This window comes from Habropoda laboriosa, unplaced genomic scaffold (assembly GCF_001263275.1).
Source record: "Habropoda laboriosa isolate 0110345459 unplaced genomic scaffold, ASM126327v1 scaffold718, whole genome shotgun sequence".
In the NCBI taxonomy this organism is placed as follows: domain Eukaryota; kingdom Metazoa; phylum Arthropoda; class Insecta; order Hymenoptera; family Apidae; genus Habropoda; species Habropoda laboriosa.
This window is the reverse complement of record NW_017100942.1, coordinates 1,433,824-1,456,483: the sequence shown is the minus strand read 5'-3', so window position 1 is coordinate 1,456,483 and position 22,660 is coordinate 1,433,824. Positions and strand designations below refer to the sequence as shown.

The window sequence follows — 22,660 nt, the reverse complement described above, 5'->3', positions numbered from 1 at the left end:
CTTTATTTATTACATTACCACAGTGTTATGTATTACCAGTACGTAAAGGGTTAATTATTCTACCCTTTTCAGACTTTTCCTGCCTTACAAGTACCCACCAATATTTTACCAACACACCCACGACGCACAAATCACAAGAATTTTCAGTAAAACCTTCAGAAAAGTGAAATAAAAAAAATTTCTCTCAGCAAAATAAACAACACCCTAATTCGTTCATTTCTCTTCTCAGACTCCCCTTTCTTGCATCTCACCCCGCAAAACACAGTTTCTTACTACGAGACATTGTACAGGAATTTAACTATCTCGCGTCGTACGAGAGTTACCAATACACACAGCTGGTGTCTATTTATCCACCATCAGCCGCAATTTCCCCGGCTGAGAAAATGCGGTGCGTACGCGTGGCCTTTCGCTAGGAATGCATCGGCTATAACACACGACTGCAGAACTGGTTACGCGTTCTGAACGCACGGTCCACAGAGCTCTGTCGATTTTCGAACGCCAGCAAAGCGATTATGCAATTTAACGAGACCGGCGAAAAATCGTCTGAGCTTGGAAGGATGCGAAACACCGTGGCCATGGTGGATCGAATCGAGTAAAAGAAAAAAGAAACGAAACGGCGATTGTGAACGATTCGTTCGCGGTCGACGAGACTTTTTTTCGAACGAACAAATCTGCGTGCACCTTATCGTTGCGCAATCGCACCTTGCGTTAAAGTGCAACGCGTTATGTAATTTTGCAGTGGACACGGCGCGAAATGGATTTCACGCGAGAGCGTAAGTTTGAAATCGAGAACAGGCGACCGTTTCAAGCGTTTGACACCCATTGATTGATGAGAGATCGCGGGATTCGTTATAAATGTAAATGACACTTATGACTGATGGCGAGTGCGGCTGATTTTTGTACGCGGCCAATCCTCGAGTATCAATTTAAATCTTCTTTATTAGATTAAACGGTGTTTCAGAGTTTGAGTAGATTTTCTCGTGCATTGATAGATTTTTTGTGTATTTTAAAGGGAGAATGTGGGAGAAACAGAGAGAGAAATGAAATTTTAAGGAATTTTTTGTTCAGATTGATCTAATAGAGGTAGTTTAGGTTAATGTAACGAAATATTACATATCAGATCGAGTTTTAAGCGTGAACACGTTTCGAGAACTCGCCTATTTATCTCTTTCGAAATGGAACGCTTAAGTAGTGCTTTCGAGTTACTTGATGGATTGAGACTACTCGAGCTGAAATATTTATGAAATCGAATTTCTGCGCGTTTTCATAGGTTCGAACACCTTTACTTTCGTCGTACATACCTCGATAAACACACACTTCAAACCTACAACACTTTTTTACTCACATTTTAACGCTCCTTTAACGACCGTAAGGGAATATAGGCTGTTCCGATATATTTGACGATGACCTTCAAAAATCTTTTTTAATGAATATCCGAAAAAAAATTAGTGTGACATAAGTACACCTTGAAATCGTGCAACTATTCCTTCATACACTTTCTCGTACAACGAACACTTTACGCGTAATTAATTTAAAACGATCATGCTGAGTGAATCAGACTATATATGCATATACTTCACTCTAACGACCTGTACAATCGGTATAAACCCACAAATGACATTTAAAAAGAAACACTGAATTGTAATCTTTGTAACATCTAATTTCCAAACATATGTTCTAACATAAAAAATGCATAGTGACCAAAATCTTAGTATTTCATATTTCTACTATAGCTGCATACAGATATATAGATATCTATTGTATCTCTAATACATAGATATCGAAATCTTGGTGTCTCATATTTCTACTATAGCTTCTACATCTCTCTGGAGGTAACAGAAAGACAATTAGCGTCTCATATTCCTGCTATATCTGCAAATATAAACCCTGTAACGTCAACCTGACATTCAAACCAGAGGAATCACGGGGAGATATATGTATACGACGATTTCTCTGCGGCAGAAGTAGTGGACTGTGCAAGAGGTCAACGATGGCCACAGGTCCTGCACCGGTAGTACCGTTTAATCTGTTTATTCGGTACGTCAGTTAGTCCCGAAGAGGCGCACATCATAAGGCAGGGTATCACAGGGACGGCAATTACTTACACGCGTGCACGGGAACGCAGAAATTTATGCGAGCAGTGATTGCGCGTAGAGCAGCCGTTGAATTAATATTGACCGCGAGGGATGGAAGTAACATGAGGACAGTTAGAAGGTAGGTTGTGCATGAGCAAGGACGCGCAAAATATAATTGATATAATTGAAGTCGTGTAATTTCAGCGATATGTTACTTCGGATGATTGCTGCTTGAGAAACGTTACCTTGTAGTGGAATAACAGATGACAGAGAAAATTGTCTTCGTTTTAGTATTTGAATCTCAAGGATGTCGCACATTTTAGATACTTTAGCACTCGAGTCTCATTTTTTATGTATTTTACCGTAGCATAATCTTTTTCCTTCGTGAGAAGGCGATGGGATACTTATCGAAGTCTCTAACACTATAAAAATTGAAAACTCGATTAGAAGAGATATTGGAGTGAAATTTCGTTTGGGTCATAAATGACCCGGATTGCCTGCAATTGTCTATATTCGACATCCTTTCTTTTCATCTTAATTTCGATCGATGTAACGAATTAATGATGCGATCAAAGAGGAATGTATTGAATAAAAGAGCAGTGAAACCGTTTAAAAATATAAAAAACACAATTTAATTTTACCTATCTAGAGTCCTTATTTTCTAATTTCATCTAGCAGGTGCAATATTTATATTTAAAAAAAATCTGAGCAATTTGTCGCAATTTTACAGTAGATTGTACAGTTTCGTCCAAAGAAATGCACAAATTACTTTCCTCCCAGCAAACTGCACTTGAAATATTTCGCAATATACATCAGCTACCGTTAGAACAACTCGGTATTAAGAACTGCACATGAGAACACTCGCGTGTCCCGTCTGTCAGACATTAATTTAACCTGTTGTAGACATTGCACGTAATCATTGCTCACCTATAAACATTCCCGACGTGTCGAACACCGTATGGAAGTTTTCGAACGGTAAGATCATTATCGTCTCTGATTTAAGAAAAACTGAAATAAAAAATCTTTCGCAAACATCGATACGAATTACGAGTTTTAAATATTAGCCGGTCGATTCGATCTCTCGATAAATCATTACAGTAACAGCACGGATTTAACATAATCGATTACGGTAATTCAGGTCACGAAACCGGGAGAGAGAGAAAAAGATCGGAACGCGAATAGGAAAAATCGATCGGGCTGCATTTGTACGGAGATAATTACAGTGAAATGGGGCGTGATTGCATTCTGTTAATCGACGCCAAAAGAAGCGAGTCGCTCGATAGATCGTGTCGATCAACCGCGGGCAAGTAGTCAGGTTCGATTAGCTTTCGTTTCTTTCGTAAGTCTACGGAAGCGTTCTCACGATCTCGTGGCGATTTACGTTTCGCGAGCGCTATTTCGGTGGAATGATTCAGCGTGTATAGGACATTCCTGCCGTTGCAATCGTAACGGTGTAATTTCAGGGTTTAAATGTGCGAGACTGTTGTGAGAAGGTGATATTGAAGAATTGGGAAATTGAAGTAAGTGTAATAGTTCGAACTGTACGTTTCAATGTTGATTTACGAAAGTACAATAGTATGTATAATACTTTTAACGACCAATTGTATTGCAAAAAGACGTTCGATGTGTCTTGCAGACGAATTTATCTTTTATGGTATTAGGTGTATTAGAGTGAATTGTTTCAAGTGTTTTCTTCACGTCTTGGAAGAAAGTGAATTCTGCAGAAGAATAGTTGGCAGTACTCCAAAGTGAATAAACTTAAGATTGAAATATAGTACAATGAATACATCGTCTTCGTTGGAACAAATTATTTTTCTTAACAAAAATCGAAGAAACCTTTACTATTCGACCAAAATGAGGATAATAGAAAAGAAATTCCTCCGTGAAAACAAAAACTTCATCAAACTCGAACAAACAAACATTCTTCTCAACTAATCGTCAAAAATATCCAACCAAAAAATGACACACTTCCACTATTCAACCAAAATGGATATAATAAAAAAGATATATAATTGCTCCATGAGAACAAAAAACCACCGCAACAAACTTCATCAAACTCGAGCAAACGAACATTCTTCCCATTTAATCAAAAATATCCAACTTAATAATTATCAGAGATAATACTCCAATGATCTACAAAATCACGTTTCTACATCATATAGTTGCCCCATAAAAAAGAAAGCACCGTAAGGAACTTCATCAAACTCGACCAAACGAACACTCTTCCCAATTAATCATCAAAAATATCCAACGAAAACATTATCAAAGATAATGCTCCAATGATCTACGAAACTCTCGTCGATCATAACGCTAAGACAAGCTTCGAAACCACATAAATCACCCATAAAAAGGAAACACAACAAACTTCATCAAACTTAAAAAAATAAACATTCTTCCCAATTAATCGTGAAAAATATCCAAGAAAAAATGATCTACGAAACTTTCGTCGATCATAACTCTAAGCCAAGCTTCGACACCATATAATTCTCCCATAAAAAAAAGAAACCACAACAAACTTCATCATATTCGAAGAAACAGACATTTTAATCGCCAAAAATATCCAAGGAAAAAAAATGACGAAAGATAATGCTCGAATGATCAACGAAACTCTCGTCGATCATCCTCTTTAACGCGAGGACGTCGGCTCGCTCGCAGCTTGATTTAAAATTCAAGCGGCGCCTGCACGCTCGATCGCTCGCGGAATAAATATTCCTGTGATCGTTCGTTCGGTTGCCGCTTTTTCTGATCGTGGTTCACAGGCCACCGATAGCCTGGTAACCCGTTTTCTCTGACGTCTCTCCCTACTCAAGTTTAGCCGTTCTCGCGAAACAATTCTACGGATCGATGAATTTTTCGCTCGAACAGAAATTGACCGGAAGAGATGATATTTAAAGAGTAACATCGGTAACAGATGATTCACCACGTACCGCGACAGGTTAACGAAAGTTTCCTTCTTTTTTTCTCGCTCTATTATCCCGGGTCACATGGTCACACGGTACAGAGTTTCCCTCAGCTAGATCTCGCGGTGTCAAGGTCAGCCGGTATGGATCACGCGCGATCCACGAGTTGAACGCACTCGATCCCTCTTCTCCGTCTGCCGAAGCACGCGCTACCTGTCGAGTCGACGGCCAGCCGTGCACTGGACCGGGTGTATTTACCTGTGCTCACCTGGCCGGCGTAAATCCGCTGCTCGCGGCAGATGAGATGACCTGTTCCTTCCGGGTTCTTAGGAATCGACGCGGTTCTTCTTCTACGGACTGAACTCCGCCACTTGCTCGACCAGGTTTCTTTAGACTCCTCGACAATGTGAGAGAGTAGTTCCCTTTTGTTCCTTTTTTGGAATAGCTTCGAGGAGTTTGGAAATATGGTAACTATTTAGGTTGGTAAATTTGAGTAGTGTAAATGGTAAAATTTCAGATGTAAAGTGGTCAGATCGATATATTCTACGATTAAAGAAGAATATACGTAGTCAAGAGTTCAATTTTAATATTTTCAGAATTCTTCTTTTTCTTAGAGTAGATTCGCACAGTTTAAGTTTCGTAGATTTGTTAAAATTGGTAAATTTGAGTAGCTTCAGCTGTAAAATGTGAAGTGATCGGATCGATATATTCTGCGATTAAAGAAGAATATATATATCTCCAAGGTTTCGTTTCAACATTTTTACAGGTTTCTTTAGACTTTACTCTAGTGGGATTCTTCTTCTTCTTTTTTTAGAGTAGATTTGCAGAGTTTAAAAATTTGTTATTTAGATTGGTAAATTTGAGCAGCTTTTAGAGGAAGAATAAAAGGCAAAGTGCAAAATGTGAAATCATCAGATCTACATATTCTGTAAAGAAGAATATAAGCCTCGAAAGTTTCGTTTCAATATTTTCGGAACATTTTAAAATGTAACTTGGTCGACTTAATTTCAATATTTTCGACTTAAACGAAATACAGTATTTTAAAATGTAGCTTGGCTAGTTTTTGAAGAATAGCATAATCTTCGTAAAAAAGAATTAATTAGCAAAAGAAACGAACTGACTTTTTAATTAATTTTCAAAATGTCCAAAACGAGAGACAGTATTTTATTTTAATTTATAGAACTGTGTACTATCTGAAAATTTTCTTTCCTTTAGAGTCTGCATAAAAAGTGGAAGAAATGGTGACTATACCATTGTTGCATAAAATTCTAGAGATTTGCTACCGGTTTTACTAGATCCTGCAAGAAGTTGTAATCTCTCGTAGATTGATTAGCAGTAGTTGAGTCATCTTTGTCTCGTTTTTCTTGTATTATGAGATTCTCAGCTAGCTGTAATCGATTACGTTGACCTTTTTTCGAGAAAACCAGCTTGCCATGCAAGGTTTAATAGTGATTAAGTTGATTTATACATTACCAAGAAAATGATGGTGTCGTTATTTCAATAATTTTATAGACACATCAAACCTCACGTTTACTTTCATTTTCTATTATGAATAAATAATTAACTACGAAAATATGATTTAGAAAATTTGTGCAACATAAGCATTACAGACATAAAAACTAAATTTTATTATCTAAATAAAAAAATATATCTTTATGTATGATTTTTCTATATAAAAAAATTAATGTTATCTTCCTAAAGAGGCTACTATTGTACATTACGAAACCCAAATCAAAACAATCCTCTTCTGGTATTTCTTCCTTATTCCAACATTTCCACTACCCACATCTCGAAAAATCGTATCAATCGTTCAAGACACTAAATACCATTCCAATTTACGATAAAGTGCCCCTAATAATTACCATCGATACCTCAAAGTACTTACAAACTTTCTTGTCATGTAACTCGTTAAAAACACTTGGACTAGTCAAGAAAGATCGAGCCGAACCTAAGAGAAATCCGGACATCGTCGTTTCCTCCTTTCGATAACGAAGACAATTCCGCTTTCCCATTGTTTCCGGATCATCGATACTCTAACGTACCTACTCGATGACCACGTTTCCAACGTTAAAAACGTCTAATCTGAACCATTTTACACGATTATTTACCTTCTTTTTTCACACGAGAAGAAGAGAAGAAAGATCTACTTTTCCCGGAACGTTTCGCGGTTCCAATTACTAAACTGAATCTTCCTGAACAAAGCGATTAATACGGTAATAGTAATTCATTTGAAGCTTAAATATCGCGATCATCGCTTTGATAATCGAGGAACCGAAGTGTAATGGATTAAACAAGAGGAACTGGAACGCACGTAATCATTCTAGATCATTTCACGCGCCCGCGAGACACTTTTCGAAAGTGTTCGTCGAATCGTTTCTTTTCTTTTCTTTTTCCTTCGTTAATAGAGGATCAGAAAAATGATTCTCGATTAGTAGCACTTGCGGAACAGATACGATCGAGACACATCGATGGAATTACACGTGACGAAGTAATTTACCCTGGCTGATAAAATGGAGGAATTAAAACGGTTCTTGTTAGTTAGTTGCAACGTAAACGCGCTCTGGTCAAAGTGAAAGCAAAACGTAATCTGTCCAGAGTGTCCGGCATTTTTTCCAACCGGAAGAACGAAAACTCCCCGGGGAAACAGGGAGGAGATGAATTTTAGTCGAGATGTATTCAGCGATAGTTTTGAAGAATTGTAACCCTTTCGTTGCGGCAGATTTTAGTCCAGAATTTTTTTTTACTAAATAAAATTGTAAATGAAATCAAAGTCTTCTCTTCCCTAAATAGTAATTTTTTCGATTTTATCGAACTCTTCTTTCAAATAATTCACAACCCTTTTACAATTGAAGAATTTAGAATGTTAACATTTTTTAATTTGAAAATTTACTATTATATAGAATGATAAAATTGAAGGATATTAAAAGAATAAAATTGATGAAGCAATTTGGTTGAGAGAATAGAGACACCAGACAATTCATAAACAGATCCATTCAAATAAGACTTTTGTTTACCTTGTAACAACCGTCAACGAAGACGGCAACAAAAATTTCCACTCGAAGTGAGAGGGACGACTCTCTATCCTCGTCCTCAATCAAATAATCGCGAAGCGATAGAAGCTTCTGGAAGAAACTAGCTCGCGATCCGCGGTTTTACGCGGGAGTCTCGCGGTTTCGCGCGGGAAACCACTTAGCGACGCGTCTTGTTGATAAGCCGCGCTTCATTAGCAGCGCTCAAGTATAAATACCAGGGCCGCGGCCGCAGCCAAGCATTCGTCCTGTACTCTGATGGGAGAGAGGTCCCCCTTCAGAGTGGGAGAGTACGAAGCCTAGCTTTCGGACGCCCTTACAGCACAGGAGAGTACGGGGACTGACACCTGGGTCAATCTCTGGAGGAGAGAACGGCTGGACTATCCGCCGGTCGCCTCTGAGAGAGGAGAGTACCGGGAAGTTACCCGGACGCCTGAGGAAGCTCGGAGAGGATTGCTTGGTACTTCTGGTGCTATGGAGAGAACGACTGGACTATCCGCCGGTCGCCTACCAGGAGAAGTGCGGGTGGACTCTCCGATCATACGCGTATCGCTTAAATATTGTGATAGGAGAGTACGAGAGCTATACCTGGGTCGCTCCTGGAATGGAAAGAACAGCTGGACTATCCGCCGGACGCCTTCCAGAGAGTTGAGTACAGGAGGCTCACCGGACGTCTTCCCACGGTAATTGTTATAAATCGTTTTATCCGTTTCGTTAATACTGTAACGGAAGAGTACGGCTGCTTAAAGCCGGACGCCCGAAAGCAAAAGCAACAGCTCGAACACTGCATTGATTTGTTCGAAATTATTTTGTACCAAACATTTAACATGAAAATTCTCTGTCTTGAAAATTCTCAATCGTACCGTACAGGTAATTGCGCCAGAAAACATAGAAAAGGATAGTAAACCACGTTCACAAGACGCTGAAATCGGAAGGTTCTTCAAAATTTTTTAATCGTTCATATTTTCTTCCCTCGAAATTGAACATATTTTTCCCAATTTAATTTTCTTACTATTTGAAATTAATTAAACTGCAAATTAACGGCAATCAATTCAGAATTTACGTAAGACCTGTTACGTAATTACTCGAAGATTTATCGAATATTATGTCAATTAGTACGGAAAGTGACAGGATTTCGTTACGAAGATAGTTAAACGTCGAAAAGCTGCATAAGTACGCATAAATACATAAGAATTACGCAGGAAAGTATATCGTGTAAAATCATTCTATTCTACCTCGTATAATTCTCTTTATCTCGTACCATTTCGACCACATCGCCCGTTTCAGTTTAATTAGGCACGAAAAAGTTGCGTATAAAAACGTTAATGCGCTCGTATCCTTGCTACAATTATGTATATATGTATATATACGTGTACACATTTAACATTTCACTGATCGAGTTCGACACGACCGGATAAACTACAACCAGAAATTTTATAAACCCCCTGATCTGCAGTGTAACGCAATGAAATTTGGAGATAACGAGCTAAACCTGTCACCTAGTAACTTTCTAAAGTATAATTCAAATTTTTATCGTCCGATTTTGCGTGGAAACATTTAACTACACTACAATATCACGTCATTTCATAAACAGCTCGTTAAAAGCAACGAAGACAACATTTTTAACGAATTTAAAAACACACACTATGTAGACATTAGAATTAAGTAAAGTAAATATTTAACATTTCACTTTCACGAACGGCCACATAAAAAAAAAAAGAAGGAAATTCGACGTGAAAGAGATTCCCGATAAAATTGATGTTAAAAATATTCGTTCTCGTTCTTAGCGAAACGAAACATTTCGGCTACCTAACCTCAAATCTCGCCGATTTTTATTCCAGAATATTGTGATTTATTGAAAACGCAAACGAGACGACGCGCATCGAATGGATTAACATTTCGGATCTTATAGCTTGTTCTATCCGGCGTTGGCCTATACTCGGCATAACAATGCGAGTGTTGCGTGGAAACGAGGTTAAAGAAAGGAGAATGCAAGTCGAATACCGACGGAACACTGCCGTATGCAAGTCGGATACCGACGGAACACTGCCGTATGCAAACGCTTCTTTTCCTAGCAAACGTCGAAAAAAGTTTCTGTTGACAGTGTTTAGGAGAGACGATGTTTTCAGTCTCGTGTAACAGGTTCGATACTTTGAAAATGAATCGTACGTCATGTATCACGGTATCTGAATAAAATACAGAGTAAAAGTGCCCTTGAACCGATTTTACCTGGCAATGCATCATTCGATAGCTTACCAAAAGAAAACATCGTACACTAACAGGGGGAAGGCAAGGCCTTCGGGTCACCGATTTAGATAAAATTTTGAACATTTATAGAGCTTGTTCTCCTATTCACGAATATATACCATTATAGGGGCAGATACTCAATAGTTTTTAAAATATTTGCAATTGAAATTTTCTTATTCCCATAAGAAGAAAAGTATAAGTTCGATATGACGCAAACAGTAACTGCCGTTGTAGCGCCTTGATAGCAAGTTAAACTTGTAATCAGGTGACTAGAGTTCGATTCCTCTTTTATATTTAATTATATTAAAATATCATGTTTAAAAATAAAAAATGAGCAGTGTGCAATCTTGACACGTCTTGTCACGACTTGTCACAACATGTACGTGTTGTCACGACTTGTCTCGACTTGTCACGTGTTGTCACGTGTTGTCACGTCTTGTCACGTCGTGAAGAATGTCTCTTGCAGAAATTCGTAAATAAAATAAAGGTGTTTTGAAACACCTTGTGTTTCAAAATTGTATTTTGAAAAAGAAATTGCGGATGTAGGATAAACTATGAGTAAAAATTTTTCTGTTTTGTTATTGCATGTTAATAAAACAGTTGGATGAAAAGAGTATCAGTAAAATCGCAAGGTATCGTGAAGTTTCTGTAGAATTAATTAACCTTAAATAGTTTAAATTATGAGGGTACTACAATACACTTGAATCAAAAAATTTTAAATCATATTATGCATTATTTTCGTAGAGAAATTAAGCAAGTGAAAGATTATTATGAAAAACTACGGAACGCTAAAGAATATCTGCAGATGGTAAAATATTACGACGTTAATCATTTCACCACATACTAGATGTAGAATGACCAACAACCGGTTATATATGAGAAATAAAATTCTACAGATGCACTTCCAATTTACACAAAAAGAACATTAGTTTTCAAATGTTAAATAAAAGATATAAACAATATGTAACTAATCTACTATAGGCAATTGTTAATGCAATGCGAAATTAATAAATTGGGCTATATTATTAAAAGCATACAATAATTTTGTTTAAGACTTCCAATAATTATAAACAATCATCTAAATTGTTATTTCACAAGAAACACTAATTATCCTATAATTAAATTTCTCCAAAATGAACCAGAAAATTCATTTTACTATTTACAGTATTAACAATGTTAAATCAATTATAAATCGATTATAAGAATCAATTAAATGTAATAAGAATGACGGGAATACGTAAAAAAATGAGTTAAACAAGAAAGAAATAGGGGTAGACAGAAATACCAATTGTGCTGTGTGTTAGACAAGGATGATAATAGGGATAGGCAAGGATAGAGAATTTTTTAAAGGTGAAACTAACGCCATCTCGTGTCTGGCTGCGCGAACTAACGACTCGTTACTAGGAACACAGAATATAAACAGAGGTATTAGACAAAGAACGCACTAGTGTGCAAGAAGGACAGAGAGCAAACGCTTCCTATTGGCTGGCGGGCCGCCATGCTTCACCTATCAGGCCCTAAATAAAATCGGCCAGGGAAAAATCATTAATAACTCAATAATTACAATGATTCTGTAAACTTTTAGAATTGAAGAATGAAGTGTGGACCTTCAGCAACTTTCCCATATAGATTTTAATGCACTAGACACCTTCCATAATTAGTTATTAACAATTTTAGTACGTGATGTCAGGAACGATACCGCATACCGTCAAGTACCTTTACGGTTTTTCAATAATTTCATAGCTTTCTACTAAAGTCTCGTGCAACTAACTATACGCATCTGAAAGGCAACTCCTTTAGCTGCATTCTCATATAATTTTTATTAACATGTCTCTTGTAATTTAGAAGTTATTAAACATTACATGGGAGAGTCTCTTATTCGTCGTACTCGAGTATAGTCAACTCTTATAAACAATTGTTAATATCTAATAAAGTACATGAGGTACGCATGTAAAAATTATTGGAGAATCTAGAAAAAGGTCTGTCCTATATTCTACATATTGAAAGTTCACAATTAAACATTCGTATTCGTGAAAATGACGAAAATCCTTTACGCTTGACTGCGACGAGTGTATTACTCACTCAAATAATGTTTAATATCTCGCGAAGTACAACGAATATGTTAATAAAAATATGACGAGAAACTAGGTAAAGGAATGGCCTTTCAAACGCATGTATAAAAGTTCATAAATTATTTGTGTAAAGCTAGGAAATTACTGAAAAACCAGAAGCGTGTGCGGTATCGCTGCCGACACTCCGCGCAAAATTGTTAATAACTAATTATCGAATGTATTTAAGACAATGAAATCTATATATGAAAGTTGCTAAAGGTCCACACTTCATTCTTCAATTCTAAAAGTTCACAAAATCATCCTAATTATTGATTTATTAATGATTTTTCCCTGACCGACTTGATTAGCCCGTGCGAGACGGAGCATGGCGGCCCGCCAGCCAATAGGAAGCGTTTTCTCTCTGTCCTTCTCGCACACTAGTGCTATCCTTGTCTAATACCTCTGTTTAGAACCTCTATTAGAAAGTCGTAGTTCATGTTACCAAATATGAGATGGCGTTAGTCTCGCACACCATTTTATTTCCGTCCTTATCTATCCCTATTGCTCTCCTTATCTAACACACGGGACTATTGCTACCCTTATCTGTTCCTAACCCTTTCCTTGTCCAACTCGTTTCTTTAGTGCTATCCCTCTCTACCGCTATTCCTTTCCTTGTCTTACTCATTTCTCTATTGCTAAATACACATAAATAAACAATTTTCTTTTTACAATATGATTGTCTTTGCACAATTAAGTGCATATACACAAATTTTTTAAATTGTGTTTTATCAATATTATCAGTATTATCATATCATGTTTTTTCTTGAATTACAAAAATATTATGTATTATATCAAATAATGAAAGATGACATTATCCAAGTAACTTATCAAAATGATAATCCCAATCTTCTGTGAGATTAATATTTGTTTGATTTTGTTCTGAAATTGCAAGGAACTTATTCCATATATCGGGTCCAAAAGTAGCTAGCAAAATATTGGTTTCACAACTATACTTACCATGTATGTATTTCTATTCCATCTATTCTGTCATATCAAGAAGGTTTACAGACAATTCTTCTAGAAGAAGATCAAAATTTTGACAAACTGTTTGAAATGGTACAAGAACTAAACTGATAAGTTTGCGTATGCCTGTTTTAATCATCTCTGCTGTAGGCAGATTTTTATACCTTTCTGGTATATTTTCCAACTTAATGATATTTTGAGGATTATTAAGAAGCAGTTCATGTTGTTGACTAGTTAAAATTTTTCTTGTAGCAGATTTTCCTGGTAAATGGACTACTACATCATTTGAAACAGACTTGAGTTTATGATTTATGTTGGTGTTATTTCAAGATTTTCAGAAGCTACTTTCTTCATTTTATTTCATAATTCGGTAGATTTTATTTTTTCTTTGCTAGGAAAATGATTATGTTTTGTTACGGATATTACTTGCATGTTATCAGCATATGTTATTGCAGCTCTATGACATAACATCTTCCTTACACAATTCCAAAACATTTTTCCCGCTTTGTTACTGTTTACAGAATTTACGAAAAATATACGATAAAGAAAAAAATGTATTGTTATTAGGAAAAATTAACAAATAAAATATTTGTGCAGTAGATAAAACATTTCAATGATGACACAGTATTTTTGAAAGTTGAAAAGTGTATTTATTTTTTAAAAATAGCGCTAATACAAATTGTCTACAAAGGTTGCGACGTTTCGCAAACACACCGCATTTACAACTGATTAATGTTTGATAATCAAACAAGATTCTTTATGTACGACAGAACATGTTTACCGACATAGAAAAAAAATTATACCACAAACGAGGTGCAGACTATACTAACAAGTCTGTGATTATACTGACAAGTGGTACTGCCCTCTTTAACGTAACAGAAAGTACTACGTAGTAGTCAGACTATGTAGTATGTCGATTATCTCTGTGATATTGTTTAAAAACAGACAACTGTCAGTTTGATTTTGATAAAAGGAAACCATAACACATTTCAATCTGCTTGTCACTTCTGTGAATTCGGAGAAATAAATAAGTGAAAGGTGCTAGGCAATATGTATAATTCATACATTTTTCAAATGTTATGATGGAGTTTATTGACAAGGGGATTCACCATTAATACATTACGATTTCTAGATGCAATGTCGTTAATTAGCGTTCATATCTATCATTACTTTACGCATACCTTCGAAAGCTACTTAATAAAATAAAAAGCCTGTGTACAATTACCAACAAAACGCATAATAATTTTAAAGTGATAAAATGTGTTAAAACTTAATCTAATTTGGACATCTTACTGTGATAATTATTAACCTAATTATTGATACAATTTTTTTTTAAGTCATATGGAATGACTTTTTCTTCGAAATTCAAAGAAATAAAAATAAATTCTGTTTTGTATATATTTTGTGTGCATGTTACGTAAAATGACGAAAATGCAATTGCAGTAACTGTCAAATTGAGAAATTGTATTTTCACTTTTGCTAATTATATTGCTGTACTGTGAATAACATGGAACAATCAGAAAATTTAGATAATGATAAATTTAGCAATTACTATGCACTATTGGTCGCGTTTAAAACTATGAATGAACGTTGTCAACAATTAGAAGCAAGATTATCTACTGTTGAAGAAGAAAATATGTGTTTAAGACTGGAAGTTGGAAAGTATGAGTCTGCAGCCATTACAAAACCTAATGATAATAATGAGGAAACAATTGTACAAACCTTAAAGGTATTCGTATAATATGTGAGCTAATGTGTAAGATATTTCTGCTTTACATTTTAATGCGTTATGCTTTAATATAGTTTGGTTGTCAGGAAAAAATAGAAGAGCTTAGAAAACAGAAATCTCAGCTTACTCATCAAGTTTTTATGGTAGCAGGAGAAAATCGTCAGTTATGGAAGAGATTAACTAAATTAACAAGAACAAATAAATCTTTAGGAAGTCAATTGACAAAAATCTCTGCTACACTTAAACAACATTCTGCAGCACAATCATCAGATATTACGTCCTATAGTCTTTGTGATATTTCTAACTCTACTAAAGAAGATAATACTGAGCAAAATGCATTAACTGTATATAACGGTTTGTATTTTAATGTATGTGATTTATAATTCAATTGTGTATATCAAATTACATGGTTTTACATGTATTTTAATTCAGGTAAAAAGGAACAAAGTTTAGAGGAAATATCACTTAAACTTATGAAGAGTATTATGTTAGAAAAATCTGATCTTGAACAGCAGTACGCAGAGGTAAATAAATCATAAGATAATAAAGTTGTTATTTATAAATTGCAACTATTTATATTTGACAATTCGTGTAGATGGTTGAATTACAAAATAGCACAGAAATGGACTTACGAAATATTGGCTTCACTTATCCAGAAGATTCTGATACAGATTTAGAGTTGTTAAAACAACATGATATTAGATTGTCACAAATGAAAAATACTTTATTAGCACAACAGACTAAATTAAAAAGGGCGCTACAGAATTTTAAGAAAAAGAAAGAAGGTATAAATGAGCAATATTCAATGAGTATAATCATATTAAAAAAATCTAACTTCAAGTACCATTTCATAGGATTAATGTGTAATAACTGTCGCATGAATGCAAATAAAAAGTTGTGTCAAGCAAGTACACAATTTAGTTTCAATGAGAGTATTAAGGAACATGGTGCAACTCAAACCAGTCTTCAAACTCCAAGTCTATCATTGGACAAATGTTCCAATTCAACAGATAATATAGACCAAGACAATAAAATTTGTCCACTATGTGGATTGTTTTATGGAAAAACTATTTCATTTTCAGAATTTCACGAACATGTTTTGGATCATTTTAATAAAGTAGATGGTTTTGACATGTGAATATGACCTTTGATTTTTATAGAAACTTTTATACATTATTGTGTTATTTTACAGACAGAGAGTAAATATAAATACTACATACATTTTTTGAAAGTCTGTTAATCTTAATAGGATTAGAAGTGTTTTGATTATTGAATTTTATAAATTGTTCATTATAAATCATGTATAAAAATAATATAACGACTTATTACACAAATAGTGAAGAATATGATTATTGTCAATATTGCACTTATTTTTATGTTCATAAATTACAAAGAAAAGATTTAAAATATAAAAATGTTTTTGAAAATTTGTTTAATATTTTTCATTTTCATTTCGCCTTTTAAAATGATTTAACATAAATAATAGCGTACTATACACTGTAATAATTACTTAATCATTTTTTATATTTATTGAAGAACTATCTTCAGGTTTTTCATCTTGTAAGTCAGCTGAGTCTTGTGTTGTTGGTTGAAGTAAATTCTGGTGGAACCACTCAGGTCTTTTTTTGGGCAATTCTACAATTCTTTGGTTCTATATGGAAATGTAATTGTATATAATGTTAATGACATCATAAAGATTTCACAGTATGTATATATTATAAATTCTGGTAACATGTGTATATATTATAATTATATATATGTACATAAATTAAATACCTTCCAAAACTTATCTTGCAGTTCTTCTTTTTCTCCTTCGTATAACACTATAACATCTTGTTCTATAGGTTTTAATCCCAATGACTTTTTTATAGCTTCTTGCATTATCTGTGTTTCTTTTTTGACTATTTCATAGCAATATCCTATGAAAATTTGAACAAATGAAAAGTGTCATAAGGTAAATACATAACGTTATAATTTGAAAAAAATATCTTACCACATAATGTATTAGCTTCATGATTATGACCACACTTTCTGCACATTAAAATATTAGTTTTTGGAACAGGGGGCTTCCAATGAAGTTCAGGAATACCAAATCTTCTACAAAGACGCTTTTCTAGACTTCGTCGTTTCTTAGGTACAGCCCATAAAAATGCATCATTTAAAATATCCTTTAATGATTGTGCAGGAAAAGTTTTGGGTTGGACTTGGTTTATAGCATTACAACCAATTGCACATAAATTTCCTAGATATAATGTAAATAATATATGATAATGATAGTAAAATATAATAATTTAACTAACTGTAAACAATTCAGATTCGTAACACTTTGAAGAGGTTAAGAACTAGTAAGTATGAAAACATTTAATTTCTTATTGTATTATACAATTGCATTTCTCGAATAAAGAAAATACTTGTCTAGTTACCTGGTGGCAGACTACGACCTAAAATAATATCAATTGCTTGATCAAATGTTTGAAATGCACGATATAACCTACTAAAAACACTGTTCGCCATGTTTAATGTAAACCATAGAATATCAAAATTACTATAGATTGAAACAAGGATGACGAAAGGATTTTAAGGTTAATTCTCGTAATGTAAAAATTGATAAAGTTCATTATTATTTATTTGAATTCCATTTACATATAATCTTGCTTCGTTAAAATTTCGTTAAAACTACTGGGATAGATTTCCACAAAAAATACTTTGATTCATAAAAAATACTGCAAATTATTGGAAAAACTGTACAACAAATATTTATTAGTAGCTACTATGCAAAGTAATCATTAAATAATTTATAGCTAAAAATTTGAATGTTAGAAATACTATTGCAGATTTGAAATAAAGAGAGGTCGCTAATAGAGTTTCAATTTGACATTCTTTTGAAAGGTTATCAATGCTGTCTTCAAGAGTACTCAATGATCAAAATTATTCACGATTTGTAGTACTGTTCTGATTAATGCCGCGTACAGCAGGTGTATTTACAAGTGGGGAAGGGAAAGGGAAAAGTGGGTGGGGAAGTGATTTTGAAGTGTCGGTGGGGACTAATAGAACTCGAAAGTCTTCATGAGTCGTGTGACTCGGCTCACTACAGTTTTCGCTATGGCGTGTATAGGGTCGAGTAGGCTCTGTGCTCGTGCAGAGAAATTGTGCCAGTTTGGACATTTCGCCCAATTACGAAGGAAAGTTTCGACGACATGTGTCACGTCACGACCCAGAATCGAACATCCGACCAGTGTTTTGGTTCAACATTGTCAGGTATGTTAATTTTACTTCTTGATACCGTTTGGTGTGAGAAAAATATTATCTATAATCAACATAGTTGCAACACAATTCTAAGCTATCTGTATGATTGCATAGTATCAGTATTTTATAGTATACGCATGAAGTCCCTCTGTTTCATTCATTTTCAGTCATATATCACGAGTAATTTCTCTGTTATTACTGACATAACCTGGTTTCGTTTCAAACATAAAAGTCTTGTTCCGGTATTATATTTAACGTTCTCTAGGTTATTACATTAATTCTGGCAAATACTCAAGAGGAAAGATGCACATTAATAGCTAGTATTGACAAATAACACGAAATGAAGAATTGCAGTTAATATTCTGGGTTTCGTAAATTACATAATGTCTAGCACGATGTGTCGGTAAATCATGTTTCTTTACCAAGAAATTTAAGTCTGAATTATCGCGAAATAAATAAATGCTTTTCATCTTTACATTAAAACTTTTGCGTTGTAAATGTAAATTCATGAAACGAAAAGTAAAACGTTTGTAATATTACGAACAAAATTCGCAAGACCACGTTTTTATCCACATGAGCTGTCAGATGTTTCTAGCAGACGACCTAGCTGGCGTCTGCTACTGACGTTGGTCACATTGCAACTATCAAACAATATCGCGTTGAAAAAACGTTAACAATTCCTAACGAGAATCTCACGAAAAATCATACTTTCAATTATAAAGCAATATTTTTACCACAATATCGTCTAATTTTGTTTACAATATTTCGTAAACTTGGTTTTGACTGTACCAGCGGTGCTCGATCGTTAAACGCATGCGCAGCAGGATAAATTTGAATTTGTTCTGTGCACGTCGCGCAATGCAAACACTTAAAACTGATATATTAACGTAACAAAGATACAAATAAAAAATTATGCAACATTAACAAAGACGCTGATAATAATCCAACGTTAGAAGCACACTAGATATGTACATTATTCTACATTACAACGTTAATTTCTCACACAAACAATTTCTAATTCTACTTCAATTTCTAAGCACCCTAGCGATCTCTAACGAAAGTTTTCCATAAATCGTTTCGCGAACGGTAAAATGAATTGCACGACTTTCTCTGCTCGAAAGTGACACAGAGACCGGATTTTGAAATCTCTTTCAATAGCTCGCAAATCGAAGAGACGAGTTCGGCCCGTCGATCACTACTATAGTTCGTCCACGCTTATTACGCAAGTCTTAGGTAAACGATGTCTCGTTGTTCAGCCGTTTTTCACATAGAAGAATCGTTTCTTCTATTTCGTGGTCCATCGATGGTCAATATTATCGAAATAAGTGGGAACCGGTCACGATGACGCCGGGACGAATTTCAAGTCTCGCTTCTCGTAAGTAGGCTAACTGGCCCGTGAGATATCTTTCTTCGAGCATGGTTAACCCATGGAATCCACGCTCTTGACTTTCTCGGCTTGTTCAGCTGTATTCTGCGCGTATAAATGCCTGCTCTTACTAACTGATTCACCAACCGATGTTTTACGCTTCTTCTAGACAAACAAGATGCTTTTCAGAATTTCACAAAATTTCGAGTACTCTGTAATTCAATCGCTTTTTTATTTACACAGTTATGATGTATTATTCATTTCAGTAAATACTCGTTGCAACGATTTTATTCTTTAACAGGTTATATAGTCTTGGATACTTTTTTCTTTTTTTACTAATATTTCAATTATTCATATATTTGCTCCTATCGTTTTATTACTGAACTGAACAAAAACTGTCTGTGTAGTGAGTCTCAGTTTTACACAAACGTTAAAAAGTTATTCATACGAAAATTCAAAAGGCAGTCAAAATAACTGTTGTGCAATTTCCCATAAAAGTGATTTAAATTTAGAATCGTACATTTTCTGATATTTTGCACGAAAAATTTCCTCTCCTCGTTTCTCGTATTGTTTCAAGAACCAGTTCGCTTCGGCAGAAAGACATATTCAGACTGAACGAATCGGGAAAGAAATTGATTTCGAACTTTTCGTCTATAGTGTCTGTGTTGCTTTGTTAATAGAAATGGTATAGTTCGAAGGGATTCTGTTAATGCAAATGTAAGGTCATTAACACCGGTTCAATTTGCAAATCTCGTTTCCCAATCGTCGTCACTCTCCATATCTTGCGTACAATAAGGGAGATTTCCTTCATTGACGCACGGCGTCTGTGCTTTTGGCATTCTGTTCTCGTGAACGTTGCACGTGTGTACGCACGCACAGGAATGCATGAATAGTTTTACAATGCGATTGTTGTTAAATTACTGCGCACTGCATTCGATGAGACAGCCCATAAATTAACATAGAAAACCAGCGTCGGCCTTTTTGAACCATTCGGCCTAATTTCCTTCGAGATATCGTTAATCACACCGTAATCAATTATTTTTCACACGAAACACAACTGTCCGTCGATGTTTCCCAAAGTCGGTTCCACGAACAAATTTTCTGGTTCCTCGAGATAAGGTGTCTTTTAACGAAATTCGAGGAAAATCTATTTTAGAAACAATTTTCGTTTCATTTTTACGGTGTCCGCGATTTTTGGAAGATCGTAGAAGGCCTCTCTGGGAAAATAAGTTTGGGAGCCACTGGTCTGTATCGTTATATTGGGTAGAATTCATTTCTTTTTTTGGAAGCATTATCGGAAGTTCAAGGAGACACTGGTGAAATCGCGAAGAAATAAGATTTGTGAAGAATTTGTCTTGAACGTGTATGTTTCGAGATGCAAATGTAAAATTTGTTGCTCGAACGAAAAAGGCTTTAATAAACTAAGCGATGGTTGCACATATGCGACGATTTCTTCTTCATGTGAAAAATGTAAAATTTGTATTCGAGGAAAGTTTTTCAAATCTTCAGAGGAAATTCGCTTATTTTCCAGGACTATTGAAACGTCCATTGTCCAAGTGATCTCTAGAATCTATCAGAAACATTTATTTCCTATGTATAAAAATTCAATTTCTATTTTTCACACACCTCTTTGCAATACTTTGTTTTTGGAAGTACGTTTATTATTAGTTTTCTCTCGTTTAACTAGCGTAGCTAAGTTTACATTTCTGTTTCTTTGTTTCGACATCACGTCCAGTTGGTTGTTTTCGTTCGAAAAAATTGCACATAAAAACCAGATGCAATTAGACTAATTCAAGGCCTTATTCAAGGCTGCCGTTGTATCTTATCGTGTTTCATACTTTCGCTACCAGCAATTGCGTTACTCTCTGCAAGGTACACATCATAAATGATCGAGCATTCGTGACATTTGCGAACCTTCACTTCGTCACCGTTTTTTCCTCCACTCGTTCACCTTTCGTTGCCTTTATGCCTTCTGCGCGTTGGAAGGGTTTTAATTCAGACAGGTAATATTGCACTATATTCCACAAAACTGTATCTGTGAAAACGCAGTGGTGCATTGAAATTAATTCGGTGATTAATCCTGTAGAATTAAATTCCTGATCTGTTATCCTCGAGTTTGCAGATTTTCACGGTCCTCTTCGTTACAGTTTATACTGTTTCCGTGGTCTTCAGGTGTAAACTGTGTTCTGGTGGATAAGTTTGCCAACGTTTCGCAGGAATTGCAAGCTTCATAGAGGTCATGAAGACGCATTGATACTGATGTGCGTTAAGAGTTTCTCCTTTCGAGGGTTACTTCCCTCGCGAAAGTACAGGACAAACTATGGAAATGATGGAGATAATGAAAAATCGAAAAACAGTAGAAATAATGAAAAATCCTAAGAGCAACTGTAATCGTCGGTAATAGTGAAAGGGTTAAACGTCCAAGAAAATGCTATTCTTAATCGGTATTGACACAACATGTTCGTAATGTATTCAATATAAACACTTTTCGTAATCATTCCGCTTAACACAGCTAACTAACAATCACTTACAAGAAAATTGCCAGTTTCCCAGAGACATTTCTGAAACAACCTCTCTGATCAGCGTGGCAAAACGCCTGTCTGGTAATACACGCAGTATCCGCTTCCCTCTTGCGAACCACCATCGTGAATACATGTTATCATTAACCGATCGTTAGAGGTGTTCAAATGACGAAGTAAGATTGTTCCGATGTGGGAGAACCGGTTCGATTTTCCTAATCCTTCGATAAAAAGCTTCGATAAGATGAATTTAGTTTGTACTGTTATTTGTTCTAGAAAGACACGACACGAGATATTATTCGTATATGATTGCTCAATAGAAATTAGTGATTTATGGAAGTGCCGATCAGGATAGAGAGCTAGTTACCTCGTTAAACGCTCAGAGGATTTTTATACGGAAGCACTGAAATCTTTGAAATTTCATGGGAAATGAGAAACTTAAGAAATTTGCCAAAATGCAATTCCTTGAGATAGG

The 22,660-nt window shown here is 35.2% G+C and overlaps 4 protein-coding genes across 4 annotated transcripts in view; 2 read left to right on the top strand and 2 right to left on the bottom strand.

Moving 5' to 3' along the window:
- LOC108577626 (cadherin-89D) overlaps nt 1-12,799 on the bottom strand; it is an 89,008-nt gene extending 76,209 nt beyond the window's left edge. The window contains exon 1 of the mRNA XM_017940803.1: nt 12,763-12,799. Within this exon, the coding sequence (XP_017796292.1) occupies nt 12,763-12,799 (37 nt within the window). The remainder of the gene's footprint in view (nt 1-12,762) is intronic.
- A 2,023-nt stretch (nt 12,800-14,822) lies between these two features.
- LOC108577625 lies at nt 14,823-16,192 on the top strand. The gene is made up of 5 exons (XM_017940802.1): nt 14,823-15,039; nt 15,129-15,408; nt 15,487-15,578; nt 15,650-15,839; nt 15,909-16,192. Exons 1-5 carry the CDS (start codon nt 14,833-14,835, stop codon nt 16,190-16,192), a joined length of 1,053 nt encoding a protein of 350 aa, XP_017796291.1. The 5' UTR covers nt 14,823-14,832.
- Nucleotides 16,193-16,564: 372 nt separating this feature from the next.
- On the bottom strand, nt 16,565-17,571 carry LOC108577624 (39S ribosomal protein L32, mitochondrial). The gene is made up of 4 exons (XM_017940800.1): nt 17,478-17,571; nt 17,048-17,296; nt 16,831-16,973; nt 16,565-16,705 (listed from the first exon to the last, which is right to left on the bottom strand). The coding sequence occupies exons 1-4, from the start codon at nt 17,566-17,568 to the stop codon at nt 16,565-16,567; spliced, it is 624 nt and encodes a 207-aa protein (XP_017796289.1). The 5' UTR covers nt 17,569-17,571.
- Nucleotides 17,572-18,150: 579 nt separating this feature from the next.
- Nucleotides 18,151-22,660, top strand: part of LOC108577641 (decaprenyl-diphosphate synthase subunit 1) — a 65,333-nt gene continuing 60,823 nt past the window's right edge. Inside the window, exon 1 of the mRNA XM_017940819.1 lies at nt 18,151-18,312. Coding sequence (XP_017796308.1) covers nt 18,157-18,312 — 156 coding nt within the window. The 5' untranslated portion in view covers nt 18,151-18,156. The remainder of the gene's footprint in view (nt 18,313-22,660) is intronic.